Below are 17,031 nucleotides of genomic sequence, written 5' to 3' on the forward strand. Positions count from 1 at the left end.
TCCTTTTCTGTTCCCATATTGCTTGAAACATGTGGCCTGCCTAATAATGTGTTTCGTCCTTCAGTAGTTTTCCTTTATATCTTTAACCACTTCAGGACCCTGCCATTTTTCACCTTAAGGACCAGGCCGTTTTTTGGAAATTTGACTTGTATCACTTTATGTGGTAATAACTTTGGAACGCTTTTACTTATCCAAGCCAATCTGAGGTTTTTTTTTTCTCGTGACCCATTGTACTTCATGATGGTGGTAAATTTCATCCAATATTTTTCATTTAAATATTTTTTTTAAATCCCAAATTTACCCAAAATTTGTCTAGCCTGTTTACGTTATTCAGGCCACGTTTGTCCTATCTATGTCTCCCGCCTGTTCACGTCACGCAGGCCTTGTTTCGTCATATCTGTGTCTCCCGCCTGTTCACGCTGTTCAGGCCATGTCTCCTCATCTCAATGGTTTCCTCAAATTTGTCTCTAGGGTCACATGTCTCGCTTGTCGGTCACTCCCGCCATCAACTGTCTATTCCGCCAGGCCACCCTCTAAATTCTAAATGCTTATCTCATTTAAGCTTCGGTCACGGTATCGCCTCTACAATACAATCCAGGACCAGGGTCCTTATTCCAAGTATTGCTCGCCAGGTTTTGGAAATCAGGTATTTAACCTCTCTCCATTAGGGTCTACCACATTCATGGGTCACCATTCCCAGTGTACCACACCATATCCGCTTCATCTCCTCTCACCAGGTGGCATAAACACCCTGCCGCATAATAACCTCTAGGCACAAAACACGGGCTTAAGGTTCTCTACGGTCAAGGGGATGATTGTCGTTTTAACTACAGCTGCTAACAGTTACTTATTTCAGTTTCAGTATGTCACATCTGTCAGATATCGAGGAATAGATAACCAACAAAGCAACACTGAGAACTATTAAGCTAAAAAGGTATATTTTTATTAGACATATGGTTAAAAACATAGACAAAGAGATGACAGACAAGTGCAAAATAGTGCAGTACAATCCTGGGAGAGTTAATTCAGTATAATAGAGTAATAAGGTAAGCGACCAAAATATATATATATATATATATATATATATATATAAAAATATATAAATGCCTGTATATAAAGAGGACTCCTATACAAGAGCTACACTTGAAAAAAGTCTACAGTGCAAATAAATGCATTCAGTATGAAAGTGCAAGTGCGTATATTCAGTTGTGACTAGGGGACATAAGGTATAAATCCTCAAGTGTGGCTCTTTCCAAAAGTGCAATTGTATCTATACCGCTATAAGTAACAAGCGGTAAAGTGCAAGTGCAATATAGGAGATAAGAGGTGAATAGCAAGACCATGTATGGTACAAAAAAGGCAAAGGGCCGCAACAATGATGGCGAAACATGCGGTCCAAACAAAGCAAGGTCACATACCGTTATGGAAGTAACAAGTCCACAGGAAGACTGCACACCCCGACGCGCGTTTCGATTTGAAACCTTCCTCTGGGGGTACCGGTATAGATACAATTGCACTTTTGGAAAGAGCCACACTTGAGGATTTATACCTTATGTCCCCTAGTCACAACTGAATATACGCACTTGCACTTTCATACTGAATGCATTTATTTGCACTGTGGACTTTTTTCAAGTGTAGCTCTTGTATAGGAGTCCTCTTTATATACAGGCATTTATATATATATATATATATATATATATATATATATATTTTTTGGTCGCTTACCTTATTACTCTATTATACTGAATTAACTCTCCCAGGATTGTACTGCACTATTTTGCACTTGTCTGTCATCTCTTTGTCTATGTTTTTAACCATATGTCTAATAAAAATATACCTTTTTAGCTTAATAGTTCTCAGTGTTGCTTTGTTGGTTATCTAATTATTTACTGAGTTAAGCTCTAGTTAGGGGCTTCATTAGTTTTCTATGCCACTCTTCATGTAACCTATTTCTGCACCAGATATCGAGGAAGCCTTGTCTGTTTCAGAAACCCTGGCATCCGAGCATGCCAGCAATACGTCAGTAAGGAGCTGGACGGTTCCCAAACTTATTGCCGAACTGATTAAAAGAGGGATCCATTACCCAGCTTCTGCTCGGAAGGCGGAGTTATACAGACTCTTAATATCCGAATCATCTTCCTCATCAAGGGAGCAAGTGTCAATGTCAACAATACAATTGTCTTTGACGCAATTGCATGGCACAATTAATAACTTATCTTCGTCAATCTCGGATATTCAGAACAGGCTGCTGGTGGTGGAATCCAGAGGTTCGGCAGCCAGCGTCCTCTCCCAGTCGCTTCCATGTCCCAGTCAACGTCCCCAGGTAGGGTCCTTAACATGACTGAAGTAGCTCCGTCCCATTTTGTGACAGATAGCATCAAAAGAGATATCTTGGAAGGGAAAGATGTAAACTTAGTCGCCATTCTAATAGCCACCCATGATACAGTAGAAAATAAAACAATCACTTGCAAAAATGTTTCCATAGTTCTCAAATCAAAGGGATGCCCGACTGAATAAAAAATTATCTATCCCAGAGTATCTATTCAGGGATATAATCTGTTCAGCCCACCCCGAGAGACGGGAGGAGCTGGATCTATACCTGTATAGGGTCACTGACTTGGGGCATAAGTATAGAGGGCACGCCTTCTATGATTACCACCGTTCTTTTTAGGCAAAAGCCGTGGCAGCTCTCGCCCAGTTGCAGCGGGTCACCAATTGGGCATCCTTGCATATGGAACTCTTTTGCCGTCATTTCGCTGGGCTAAAAGCTCCAGTGTGCGCTTCATGTCAGTCGATTCTCCATTCCTCAGAATGGTGTCCGAATTTTAGTCATTCGGTGGCCCAAAGTAGATCATTGGCAAGCCCCTCAGGGTTCCAACAAAGGCAAAACACTGGCACAGATAAATTGGGTTGTCCCATAGTCTTCTTAGGTAGCAGCCAGGTCTGCAATAACTATAATCTGGCAACATGTAATTACAACCAATGCAGAGCATTCCACGTCTGTTCCGCCTGCTTCAGAGCTCACCCCCTTTTGGTTTGCCCTCATAGAACGTCCAGGAATAAATGACTAGGCGTAGTTAACGTGGACCTGCTGTTAATACTCCTTCGTGACCACCATAACCCTCACCATGTACAATTCTTGCTAGATGGTTTCACGGAGGGTTTTCATATGGGTCTCGTTACCCTTCCTCAGTCCACCTGGGAATGTCCCAACCTCATGTCAGCAGTCAATGATGCCAAGTCAGTAGATTCCTTAATTCAGGCAGAAGTGGAAAAAGGTTTCCTTATTGGTCCTTACTCCACGGTTCCTTTCGATTATTGGAGAATCAACCCTATCGGCATTGTTACTAAAAAATTATCAAATAAAAAATGTTTGCTCTACGATCTCTCAGCCCCTCATGGTTCAGCTATTCCTAGCCTCAACTATTTAGTCCCCTCTGAAGAATTCTCCATGAAATACTCCTCACCTCACTTATCCTTTTGGCAGGTAAAAGGGCATGGTTGTCCAAAGCAGACATTACGGATGCTTTCAAGCTGCTACCTATCAACCCACAGCTTTGGAAATTTTATGGAATAAAATGGGAAGGTCTCTACTACTTCGCAAACTGCTTAACATTCGGTTCTAAGAGCAGTCCTTGGCTATTTGACCAGTTTTCACAGGCCCTACATTGGATTCTGGTAAACCACTGCGAATGCCCAATGGTCATTCATTATTTAGATGATTTTCTGTTGATATAACAACCCGGCATTAAACCCTGTAAACTTAATAATCTCCTCCAAGTATTCGCAAGTCTTAACATTCCGGTCGCCCCATCCAAAATAGAAGGGCCCTCGACGGTAGTAACCTTCCTAGGTATAGTCCTAGACAGAGAAAAATGGAAGCAAGACTGCCAGAAGATAAGCTTATCAAAATCAAGGAGATTATCTCCAAATCTGTGGATTCCAGAATTCTCATGAAACAGGAGTTACAATCCCTGCTAGGCATGCTAAATTTTGCAACTAGAATCATGCCCCAAGGTAAGGCCTTTATGTCTAGATTATTGGATCTACTTCCGGCAGCCACAGAGCAGGACTCCCATGTATTCCTGGATTCCAGCAATGGCAGACTTGGCCATGTGGAATACCTTCCTGACCAACTGGATCGGGATCTCCTTATTCAACATTGGATCTTTCAACATTGAATAGTATTGCACCCCGGCCAAGTATAATTTAATTGAATTGTAAGCGAGTTTAAGGTGTTTATGACAATAAGCCAGAAAAGCCATTAAATAAGTGGTCTTATCTGTGTTCTGTCCCCACATGAAGGCGAATGAAGGTGTAACTGATAATGACTTTGTGACTGGCCTACCTTCGTATCCAAGCAGTGGAGCAGACCGGACCGGCAGATGCTCAGGTTAGATGGACCCAGACATAGACATGAGGATGCAATCAAACGTGGGTTTATTTGATCCAGAGCAGTGACATACGGTGATGCAATACAGGAATGCAGTAGATGCTGTCATGCGGATGTCTTTCCTGAGGCTAACTGCTGAGGCTACTGCTGGTCAAAAACTGATGCCTTCACAAGCCAAGGTGTGTGTCTCCAGTCACAAAGAATGCAGCACTGAAAAAGGCTACAGGAAGTGACCAGGCCCAAGGCTGCTAAAACCACGCCCAGAGAAAAAACTTTATAGACAACGAACGAGGCGTGCAGCATACGAATTCCGGCCAGCAGATGGCAGCAGAGAACAATAGATTGAAACAACATAGTAAAGAGAGATAATAATGCAGTGCAGGAATTCAATATGAAAGGAACAGCACAATCTGTGCAGTTCCTTGGATGGAGAAGGGAAATTTTTTTGAAGATGTTCCAGCCGGTCTTGTAGTTTCTGGCCGTGTTGGCAGCATCCTAGACGGTAATCCTTTTGGGCTCCAACCCAGCACGATTATTAAGGCTGCCATGTATCTATTTCTATGGGTTTCTACGACCAGGGGAATTTACCAGTTTCTCTCCCAAATCCAAAGGTTTAACTAGGAGCTAACTAGTATGAAATCACGACCATTAAATTTTATATCTGCCGTCAACTAAAACATCACAAACCGGGCCTCCCGTTCAAGTTAAATATTTTCAAACTTTCAACAAGTAGTGCCCTTTCCAAGTTTTAAATAAGTTGATAGTAACCTTGGGTAATTCCGCATTTTAGCAACTGGGTTAGGTTTTGACCCTAAAACCATATCGGGGCACTCGTTTCGCATCGGGGCCGCCTCCGCGGCTTCCAAGCACAATGTACCCTGCCATATTATCCGTAAAATGAGTCGCTGGCAATCATCGTGCTTTACCAGGTACATTCCTAACCCACACAATGAAATTTCTGAAGCTTTCTGTAATTTAGCCTTATAAATCGCTTGCATTTAATAAAATCATAAGCTACCCTGCTTGGCTTTTTTTGCCCCTTATAGGCCTACCCATGTTCATGGCTATGGGCACAATCCAAGCCATTCAGTTAAGTCAGCAGGATGTGGATAGTTCAACTATTTCGTCACCATCATGTCAAGTTCAGTATCTGTAGCCATGACCACAAATTGTCAATGCTGATTTCAGCCTGTATTTGTGGGAGGGGTGGAGGCTCTATAAATTCCTACGCATTCATCCTTCCACACGGGCGTCTTCCGTGACCCACCCTCCCTCCCCCTTTTACTGGCTCTCCTCTGGGTATGCCCCCTTATAGGCCTACCCACGTTCATGGCTATGGGCACAATCCAAGCCATTCAGTTAAGTCAGTAGGATGTGGATAGTTCAACTATTTTGTCACCATCATGTCAAGTTCAGTATCTGTAGCCATGACCACAAATAAATAATATATATATATATATATATATATATATACACTGCTCAAAAAAATAAAGGGAACACTTAAACAATACAATGTAACTCCAAGTCAATCACACTTCTGTGAAATCAAACTGTCCACTTAGGAAGCAACACTGAGTGACAATCAATTTCACATGCTGTTGTGCAAATGGGATAGACAACAGGTGGAAATTATAGGCAATTAGCAAGACACCCCCAATAAAGGAGTGGTTCTGCAGGTGGTGACCTGACCACTTCTCAGTTCCTATACTCCCTGGCTGATGTTTTGGTCACTTTTGAATGCTGCCGGTGCTTTCACTCTAGTGGTAGCATGAGACGGAGTCTACGAACCCACACAAGTGGCTCAGGTAGTGCAGCTTATCCAGGATGGCACATCAATGCGAGCTGTGGCAAGAAGGTTTGCTGTGTCTGTCAGCGTAGTGTCCAGAGCATGGAGGCGCTACCAGGAGACAGGCCAGTACATCAGGAGACGTGGAGGAGGCCGTAGGAGGGCAACAACCCAGCAGCAGGACCGCTACCTCCGCCTTTGTGCAAGGAGGAACAGGAGGAACACTGCCAGAGCCCTGCAAAATGACCTCCAGCAGGCCACAAATGTGCATGTGTCTGCTCAAACGGTCAGAAACAGGCTCAAAGGGCCTGACATCCACAGGTGGGGGTTGTGCTTACAGCCCAACACCGTGCAGGACGTTTGGCATTTGCCAGAAAACACCAAGATTGGCAAATTTGCCACTGGCGCCCTGTGCTCTTCACAGATGAAAGCAGGTTCACACTGAGCACATGTGACAGTTCTGCTGCCTGCAACATCCTCCAGCATGACCGGTTTGGCATTAGGTCAGTAATGGTGTGGGGTGGCATTTCTTTGGAGGGCCGCACAGCCCTCCATGTGCTCGCCAGAGGTAGCCTGACTGCCATTAGGTACCGAGATGAGATCCTCAGACCCCTTGTGAGACCATATGCTGGTGCGGTTGGCCCTGGGTTCCTCCTAATGCAAGACAATGCTAGACCTCATGTGGCTGGAGTGTGTCAGCAGTTCCTGCAAGACGAAGGCATTGATGCTATGGACTGGCCCGCCCGTTCCCCAGACCTGAATCCAATTGAGCACATCTGGGACATCACGTCTCGCTCTATCCACCAACATCACGTTGCACCACAGACTGTCCAGGAGTTGGCAGATGCTTTAGTCCAGGTCTGGGAGGAGATCCCTCAGGAGACCGTCTGCCACCTCATCAGGATCATGCACAGGCATTGTAGGGAGGTCATACAGGCACGTGGAGGCCACACACACTACTGAGCCTCATTTTGACTTGTTTTAAGGACATTACATCAAAGTTGGATCAGCCTGTAGTGTGTTTTTCCACTTTAATTTTGAGGGTGACTCCAAATCCAGACCTCCATGGGTTAAAAAATTTGATCTCCATATTTTTTTTTTGTGTGATTTTGTTGTCAGCACATTCAACTATGTAAAGAACAAAGTATTTCAGAAGAATATTTAATTAATTCAGATCTAGGATGTGTTATTTTTGTGTTCCCTTTATTTTTTTGAGCAGTGTATATATATATATATATATATATATATATATATATATATATATATATATCTCTCAAACGAATGATGAGGCAGCACTTCCAGTATAGAGTGAACGGGTGAGGACCCCAAACTTTATTCAAGCGACGTTTCGGCCTGCTCAATGAGGCCTTTCTCTTCTCAAGCTTGAGAAAGGCCTCATTGAGCAGGCCGAAACGTCGCTTGAATAAAGTTTGGGGTCCTCACCCGTTCACTCTATACTGGAAGTGCTGCCTCATCATTCGTTTGATATATTTCGTGGAGGAAGAGCCGACCTCTGTGGGGACTTTGCACCCGGTACATCGTATCTGACTGTGCTGCTGCACTATTTGTGTTATATATATATATATATATATATATATATATATATATATATATATATATATATACAGTACAGTCCAAAACTTTGGACACACCTTCTCATTCAAAGAGTTTTCTTTATTTTCATGACTATGAAAATTGTAGATTCACACTGAAGGCATCAAACCTATGAATTAACACATGTGGAATTATATACATAACAAACAAGTGTGAAACAACTGAAAATATGTCATCTTCTAGGTTCTTCAAAGTAACCACTTTTTGCTTTGATTACTGCTTTGCACACTCTTGGCTCCTGAAATGGTTTTTCACTTCACAGGTGTGCCCTGTCAGGTTTAATAAGTGGGATTTCTTGCCTTATAAATGGGGTTGGGACCATCAGTTGCGTTGAGGAGAAGTCAGGTGGATACACAGCTGATAGTCTTACTGAATAGACTGTTAGCTGCTTTTTTCTTGCCATAATACAAATTCTAAGTAAAGAAAAACGAGGGGCCCTCATTACTTTAAGAAATAAAGGTCAATCAGTTAGCCGAAAAATTGGGAAAACTTTGAAAGTAAGTGCTATTTGACCATGAAGGAGAGTGATGGGGTGCTGCGCCAGATGACCTGGCCTCCAGTCACCGGACCTGAACCCAATCGAGATGGTTTGGGGTGAGCTGGACCGCAGAGTGAAGGCAAAAGGGCCAACAAGTGCTAAGCATCTCTGGGAACTCCAAGACTGTTGGAAGACTATTTCAGGGGACTACCTCTTGAAGCTCATCAAGAGAATGCCAAGAGTGTGCAAAGCAATAATCAAAGCAAAAGGTGGCTACTTTGAAGAACCTAGAATATGACATATTTTCAGTTGTTTCACACTTGTTTGTTATGTATATAATTCCACATGTGTTAATTCATAGTTTTGATGCCTTCATAGTCATGAAAATAAAGAAAACTCTTTGAATGAGAAGGTGTGTCCAAATTTTTGGTCTGTACTGTGTGTGTGTGTGTGTATATATATATATATATATATATATATATATATAAAATCAATTTCAGTTAGTGCCAGTTTAGTGTCAGTTTAACATTTTGCACAAACGCACCATCTGCGTGCGTGCGTGCGTGCGTGCATTTTGAAACCACCATGCACTGCAGTGATTTTTTTTATACTAAAATGTATAAAGTCTGTGAGAGTAGCTCTGGGTACACTCACAAGTTCCAGGTTTACGAAGCGAGGGACAACCGGATTGAACCCCCAGAATACCCCCTGTCCTAGGAGTTAGTGGGAAGATAGTGTAAGATGCCTGATGGGTAAAGTGCTCACTATACACCTTTAAATACTCCTTGAGGGGTTTAGTTTCCGGAATGGGGTCACTTTTTGGGAGTTTCCACTGTAGGGGTACCTCAGGGTGTCTTCATATGCTACATAGCTCCAAAAAGCCAATGCTGCAAAATCTGTCCTCCAAAAGCCCTCTGGTGCTCCTTCCCTTTTGAACCCTGCCATGCACTCAAAAATCCATTTTTCAGCACATGTGGGGTGTTGCCGTATTCAGGGGGAATGGGTAACAAAATGTGGGGTGCATTTTGTCCTATTACCCCTTGTGAAAGTGAAAAATGTGGGTGTAAAGCAACTTTTTCAGCAAAAAATTTTAATTTTTCATTTACTAATTCTGTGAAACGCCTGGTGGGTCAAAGTGCTCACTACACACCTTGAAATACTCCTTAATAGGGTTGTTTCGGGTATCGAATTTTTGATACCCAATCGATACTTTTGCCTGGTATGACTTCGATACCAGGATTTGCCTTTTTTTTTCGATACTAGGCTTCGCTGTTGCGCAGTCCAGTATCAGAGAACAATGAGCGAGCTGCTCTCAGCGCGCCCAGTGTTCTCCTCAGCAGCACAGGGGAGAAGGAAGCAGTCTCTCCATCCCCCCTATGCTGCTGCTGCCTTTAATGAGGAGAGAAGGGCAGGCTTACTGCGCCACCAATGAAAGTTAAATGTTTAAAGAGGACCTTTCATCTGGCAAAAAATTCTGAACTAAGTATCATGATATATACAGCGGCGCCCAGGGATCTCACTGCACTTACTATTATCCCTGGGCGCTGCTCCGTTCTCCCGCTATGACCTCCAGTATCTTTGGTGACTTGGTTATACTGGGCGGAGACTGCCCTTGTTCTCCTGGGCTTCTCCTTCTCCCAGGCTGTAGCACTGGCCAATCGCAGCACAGAGCTTACAGCCTAGGAGAAAAAAAACAAGTCCCCGAAGATACCGGCGGACATGGCGGGAGAACGGAGCGGCACCCAGGGATAATAGTAAGTGCAGTGATATCCCTGGGCGTCACTCTACATATCATGATACTTAGTTCAGAATTTTTTGCCAGATGAAAGGTCCTCTTTAATACAAATCACGGAGGCGAGTGTTGGCGGGGAGCTCCGATTAGCGGCAGTTAACCCCTCAGGTGCCACACCCACCTCCTATATTAAATGTTAATTATATTATCATTGGTGGCGCAGTGTGCCCTCCTCCCCAGTATTAAAATCCTTGGTGGCCCAGTGCACCCCCCCAACCCCCCCCCCCAGTATTAAAATCATTGGTGTCAGAGACCACAGGGTTCCCTCCCCCTCATTAGTGGCAGTGGCAGTTCCAATCGAAGCCCCAGCAGTGTAATCCTGGGGCTCTGATTGGTTACCATGGCAGCCAGGATGCTACTGAAGCCCTGACTGCCATGGTCAGCTCCCTTCTGCTGTGTGCACTATGCACAGGGCAGCAGGGATAGTGTGAAGTCCTATTGACCCTGATAGAGCTCTATCAGGGTGAATAGGACAAGGGATTAAAAGATCCCAGGCTCTGGCCCCTAAGGGGGAAAATAGTTATTAAATAAAAAGTAAAAAAAAAAAAATAATTAAAAAAAAAAAAACATCAATATATTAAGTATAAATCACCCCCTTTCCAAATTGTACATATAAAATATAAAAACAATAAATAAATAAACATGTCACATATCTCCACGTCTGAAAAGTCCAAACTATTAAAATATAAAAACATGTCCTATGCGGTGAGTGCCGTAAAAGAAAAAAAAAAAGAAAAACTTTTTTTTAGTCACCTTGTCCCCACAAAATATAGGATCGGACTGTTCTATTATGGGCCGGACGTTCCATAAAATGCGGAATGCACACGGCTTTTTTTGGTGTTTGTTTCTTTTCCCCGCGTGGTATCGAGTATCGCAATACTTTTTTATGGTGACGGAACCAAATCAAAATTTTGGTATCAAAACTACCCTACTTACTGAGGGGTCTAGTTTCTGGAATGGGGTCACTTTTTGGGGGTTTACACTGTAGGAGTATTTCAGGGTGTCTTCAAATACAAAATCTGTCTCCAAAATCCATATGGCGCTGCTTTCCTTCTGACCACTGGCACATGCCCATAGAGCTGTTTACCGCCACATATGGGGTATTTCTGTAAACTGCAGAATCAGTGTAATGCTTATTGAGGTTTATTTTGCTGTTGACCCTTGCTGTGTTGCAATAAAAAATTTATTACCATGAAAAATCTACCAAAAAAGTGAAATTTTTAAATTTAACCTCCATTTTCATTTAATTTTTGTAGAACACATCAAGGGTTAACAAAGTTTGTAACATCAGTTATGAATAATTTGAGTGTAGCTTCTAAAAATCACTTTATAACTGAATTGGTGCTTAAAAAATGGTTTTGGAAATTTTGGTGAAAATGTGAAAAATTGCTTCTAAAATTTGAAGCCTTCTAACGTCCTAAAAAAATTAAATGACCTTTAGAAAATGATGCCAACATAAAGTAGACATATGGGGAACGTTGATTGATAACTATTTTATGAGGTATTACTATCTGTCTTAGAAGTAGAGAAACTCAAATTTAGTAAATTGTGAATTTTTCCAAATATTTGGTAAATTTGGGATTTTTTCATAAAAAAAGGTGTAATATATTGACTCAAATTTATGACTGTCATGAAGTACAATGTGTCACGAGAAAACAGTCTCAGAACGGCTTGGATAAGTAAATGCGTTCCAAAGTTATTAGAACATAAAGTGAAGCATGTCAGCAAAAAATCGGCCTGGGATTTATGGTGAAAAGTGGCTCGGTACTGGAAGGGTTAAAAAGTACCTTTAGTTGCACAACCGGCCACCTTATCCACCATAAATGATTATTGGTGTGGGCTGCTTGATGGGGGGTGTCTGTCAACTTCTGTCCAGTCAAGCTCCTAAAATATAAATCGCATGCTGCTTGTAACTTCTCATTTATTTCTTTAAATTCACTATGATTTTTTCAACAGCTACTTTTCTCCTAACAGGTGACATTAATACATTCAAAAATTGCGTTAGCCGATGTGGAGCTGCAGCCCTGTGTAAGGCAGGCTATAAAGGATATTCTTTTGGAAAAAGGAGTTGAGCTAGTATTGGGTATGTAAAGATTTTGCAAATCTATATGAGCTCTTATTGGCGTTTTATTATGGTTCTGTGTAAAGCAAAAGGTGCCTGACTAATCCAATCTGAGTGGTACGACTCTAGTGAGAACTGTTTTTGATATTAGGAAAATAATAGCATGGTCCCAAGATATGAATACATAGTAATTGTGCCAACCATTATTAAACAGGGCAACGAGTTACCAATCTGGATGAATTAAACTTGAACGTGGTTCAAGAGAATATGGAATTGCATTTGGACAAGGATACAGAGGTGATCACTGCTGACCTGATTCTCTGTTGCATAGGACTGAAGATTAATTCATCTTGCTACATGGATGCTTTTGGTAAGTGAAAAAATACGTATGTGCAACAGAATTTTTTAGCACGCATCACTCTTTGTATTTCCCATACATTTTTATGGAGAGTGATAGCACATAAATGGTATATTGGACATTTTTGTCCTGCATATTGAAAAAACAATAACCCATTATTCTTGAGATCAGTTAGGGGCAAGATGTCAGACTTACATCTGTTTGAATTTTATGATGTGTCACTTCACTCTGCTCATTATTAGTACCGTATTTATATACTCGGGGACAGACTGGAAACTTAAAGTGGCACTGGAAAAAATAAATAAATGTATCCCTATGTTGTAGGTGGGTCCTAACAGGCAGTAGGTGGGGCAAACACAAATAGGCCCAGTCAGCAATACCACAGTGCTGTACAAAATACTACCCTACCAGAACCAAATATTTTAAAAAATTACTGCTGCATCAGCACCAAATGGCACCACAAAATACCTGCCCAGAATCTCCTTTCCTGTGATGGCCAGTGCCAGCTGCCATGTTCTATCCTTCTCTTCCTCCTGCTCCAGTAGTCTCTAATTAAGATATGGAGGAAGGGACTGATAAGGTGAGTTGTGGGCCACAGCATTATGCCAGCCCTATTTCAGCATGCTGGCTTGTATTTCAGCACTACCAAACAGATATCAGAATACTGTAGTACATACATACTAAATCAAGTGTTGTCTCATCTGATTGTAGACGTTTTTCTTTCATCTTCTCCATTCAGCCCAAAATGCCATGAATTCTTTCAGCCATATATCATCTCTGCAGTTTTCCACACAGCCTTTTTAGGTTCCTCACTTATCCTTCATCTTCCCCACCTTCTGTGCAAACTCCTCATCCTGGTTTCCCAATTCCCCCAAATACTATACTGAAGACCATTTGTTCCAAACAGATAGTCCCCCGGAAAATACTAGGACTATACAAATTAATTCTGCCAATCCCCTCTAGAGTGGCCTCTAGTAGAAATAAAACCTCCTTGTAGTGCCCCCAGTAGTAATAATGCCTTCCCATAGTGCCTCGAGTAGTAATAATATTTTTAAGTGCTCCCAGTAATAATAAAGCCCCTATAGTACCCTCAATAATAATGCCCCCTATACTTTTTCCAGAAAAATATTGCTCCTATAGTACTCTCAGTAAAAATAATGCCCCATATAATTCCCCCAATAATAGTAATATTGCCCTCTATAGTGCCACCAGTAGTATTAATGTGCCCTTTACTGACCCCAGTAGTAATCATATTGCATCCTATTGTGCCCAAGGTAATAATAATGTCTCCAGTAGTGTGTTTCCCCTAAAATGGCCTACACTAGAAAAAAAAATCAAAACCTTGTGAGAGGCATAACCATGTCTGTAGTATATACAGCAGGCTGTCCTATTATTTGCATACCCTGTGTTCCACTGTTTACTATGTTTGTTTGATATGTAACAGAGGTTGGTTTTAAGTTATACATCTATGTATCTATGTAGAATGAATATATTACTATGTGTGACTGAGTATACTGAGCATGTTCCGACAGCCTGTGTTAGACATTGTAGAGAGTGCTAGAAAGGAGGGGCAGAGCTTGGTGCCGACAGGAAATAGGGCTGTATGGAACTGTTATGGAGAGTCAGGGGCGGATTGGCCATAGAACTTACAGGGAAATTTCCCGGTGGGCCAATGCCCAGGGCGCCGCCTCGGCCCTCCTCCTGGCCGGCCAGTGGACGTTTATGGGGATGTATTTTGTTTCTACTGGCAGTATTTTGTGATGGACTGTGGTATTTGGCTCTGTTGGGGTGGTATAATGTTCCACAATATGGTATTGCTGGCCCTGGTTTCCATTAATTTGGACCCAACTACAAAAATTTTAGTATCTTTTCCAGGGCCACTTTAAGTTCCCAGTCTGCCCCTGTGGAGAGTTATGAGAGGAGAGTCTGGAAAAATTGAAGCAAGATCCCTGAGAGGAGAGTCATCATGGAGAGCGGACTCTAGAGATAGATGAAAAGACTGGGACCACTAGAGACAATATAGCTGAAGGAGAGTGGTTAAGAGCATCTGGGACTGTTACCACTGAGAGGGGCAGTTGGAAGATGAGTGGAGACCGGTGTCAGTGGTTTGTGGAGATGTGCAGAGACAGAACTTGCGTCACTGAACCACTCAGAGTTATATATTTCATTACTGAAGTAAAGTTGTGTAAAATCTTCCACACACCTAGTTCCTGTGCTCATACACTACACTGGTTGTGCCACCCTTACAACCTGACTTCCATTCCATGCTGTGTCTGCTGTGAAGGCTGCAGTTCTCTTTTAGCTTGCAACCTGAGAGGTCTGTATCCTGGCATAGGCAGTTACGATGATGTCACTGAGCTGCTTTCATCCTGGTACAGGTGGTTGCAATGATGTCATTGCTACACACATGCCTGCCCGTAGATACCCTGTCTCATAGACTTCAAGCCTAGTGCCCTTTGAGGGTTAACAGCAGCTGGGTACATAAGGACCTGACAACTCCAGCGTTAATTGGGAACATGATATTGTTAAAGGGGTTATCCGATATCTAAAAGATCCCCCCCCCCCCCCTTTACCGGGCCCCTTGTATGGATTATACTTACCTGCTCCCTGGAACCAGCATCGATCTGGATCCCTGCACAGCCGCTGCTGTATCTCCCATTGAGGCTAGTCACCGTCACGGCCTGCTATTAGCTGCTCCCTCATCGCTGGACGTTTTGATTCGAGCGACGGGGAGATGCAGTGGTGGCCATGCAGGGATCAGGAGTGAGCAGGTAAATATAATCCATACTAGGGGCCTGGGCATTGGGGGAGATATTTTAGATATAGGATAACGCCTTTAAGCACCAGGCTGGTGACCATGAGGAAGGTGCTGGAGACTCAGTTGGCCCCCTGTGCATCAGTCCATCAAGAAGTTTCCCAGTAGTGTTTATGGTCTGTTCACCCCTGGATATACTTATTTCCAAAATATGTTATACTGTTAAAAAAACATTATATTTTTTTAATTAAATACAATTTTTCCCATTAAGGTGATAAAGTGGCGAGCAATGGGGCTCTGAAAGTGAATGATCATTTACAAGTGGAAGGATATAATAATATTTATGCAGTTGGGGACTGTGCTGATTTAAGCGGACCTAAAATGGCTTATAATGCTGGCTTGCATGCCAAGATTGCAGTAACCAACATTATCCACAGTCTTATGGACAAACCACTCAAGACCTATAAAACAGGTACCCAGATGCATAATTCTGTTTTGTATGAACTTATCTCTGTGGCTGCAAGTTAATAAATGAACAAAGTACAGAAAATTCTGTGTAATTCTGATAAACTGTACAGCCAAATGTCAGTGCAACTAATTCTGTTTTTCTTTTTTTAGGACCTGTCACTATGCTATTGTCTATGGGTCGAAACGATGGAGTTGGCCAGATCAATGGTTTCTACTTGGGGCGTTTTTTTGTTACTAGAGCAAAAAGTAGAGATATGTTTGTTTCAAAAAGCTGGAAAGAAATGGGACAAAAGATGCCCAAATAAGTATTAATTTAATTATTAATAAAATTAATTCATTTTAAATGCTGCCTTTTCTTTAACTTCTAACTCAACATACCAGTAGTTTATTACTTTACTGTAAAGAGAATATTAAAATAAACATTTTTAATATACAAACTAACCAAATGACAGCCATATTAATATGTTCATACAGATGTGTTCACCCTCGCCTTTCTGCACAAATTCAATATATTACTTCAACATTCTAGCAAAAACCTTGACAGGCTGCAATTCACTTCTCAACCACTGGCTGGAAACATAGACACATATATAGCATAAATACCTACCAACAAAGTCTCAAAACTGATGCCCAGATTTACTAATACACCAGAAATGTGGCACAATTTTGGCACAAAATGGTGCACATTAGGCATTGGCCCCTTTCCTAGAAATCTCCATCCCCTTTCCGCTAATCCCCCGTCTCCTGTCGAGCATGTTAGAAAAAGTGTAGAAACCCTAGATACGCCACATTTCTCCAATTTGTGCCACTTTGTAGACAGATTTTTAGCGCAGACACTTTAGTAAATCTGGGCTTGTGTTTTTTTTAAGCTGGTAATCTCGCACTACTCATTTTCAGATACAGTTAATCAAGTCAAGAGGAAAGGTAAAGACACATCTCTGCATTGCATAGATACCTGTCTGGTGCAAGCATACAGTAAATTACAATTTTCCAAATTTACTTTTATTTTGCCTCTGTATCATTGACAGTAGTGTTCTGTTTTTTTATTCTGAAAATGAAAATATATGGCTTCATGCATAAAAACAGGAACAGACATTCAGCATTTGGTACTTGGCCATGTCAGCCAATCAAATGAGAACTTTGATTTCTCTCCGATGGTGGTTAAAAAAGTTGGTTGCTTTGAGCAACTTCTTCCTTTCTATTCTCTTTATTTTGTATTTGTCGAGTCATTGAGTCATAGCCGCAAGCCCGTCCTCCTCGCTGTTAATGACCCAATAACTTACAGAAGTCAGCGCCAGCAAAGTCTGAACAGTCAGTGTTTGGAC

The 17,031-nt window shown here is 42.0% G+C and overlaps 1 protein-coding gene across 1 annotated transcript in view; it reads left to right on the top strand.

Annotated features, from left to right (window-relative positions):
- AIFM2 (apoptosis inducing factor mitochondria associated 2) overlaps positions 1-16,667 on the top strand; it is a 111,247-nt gene extending 94,580 nt beyond the window's left edge. The window contains exons 6-9 of the mRNA XM_040437642.1: positions 12,038-12,146; positions 12,340-12,495; positions 15,510-15,710; positions 15,857-16,667. Of these exons, the coding sequence (XP_040293576.1) occupies positions 12,038-12,146; positions 12,340-12,495; positions 15,510-15,710; positions 15,857-16,011 (621 nt within the window). The 3' untranslated portion in view covers positions 16,012-16,667. The remainder of the gene's footprint in view (positions 1-12,037; positions 12,147-12,339; positions 12,496-15,509; positions 15,711-15,856) is intronic.
- Positions 16,668-17,031: the final 364 nt, after the last annotated feature.

Source organism: Bufo bufo, chromosome 6, assembly GCF_905171765.1.
Source record: "Bufo bufo chromosome 6, aBufBuf1.1, whole genome shotgun sequence".
Taxonomy (NCBI): domain Eukaryota; kingdom Metazoa; phylum Chordata; class Amphibia; order Anura; family Bufonidae; genus Bufo; species Bufo bufo.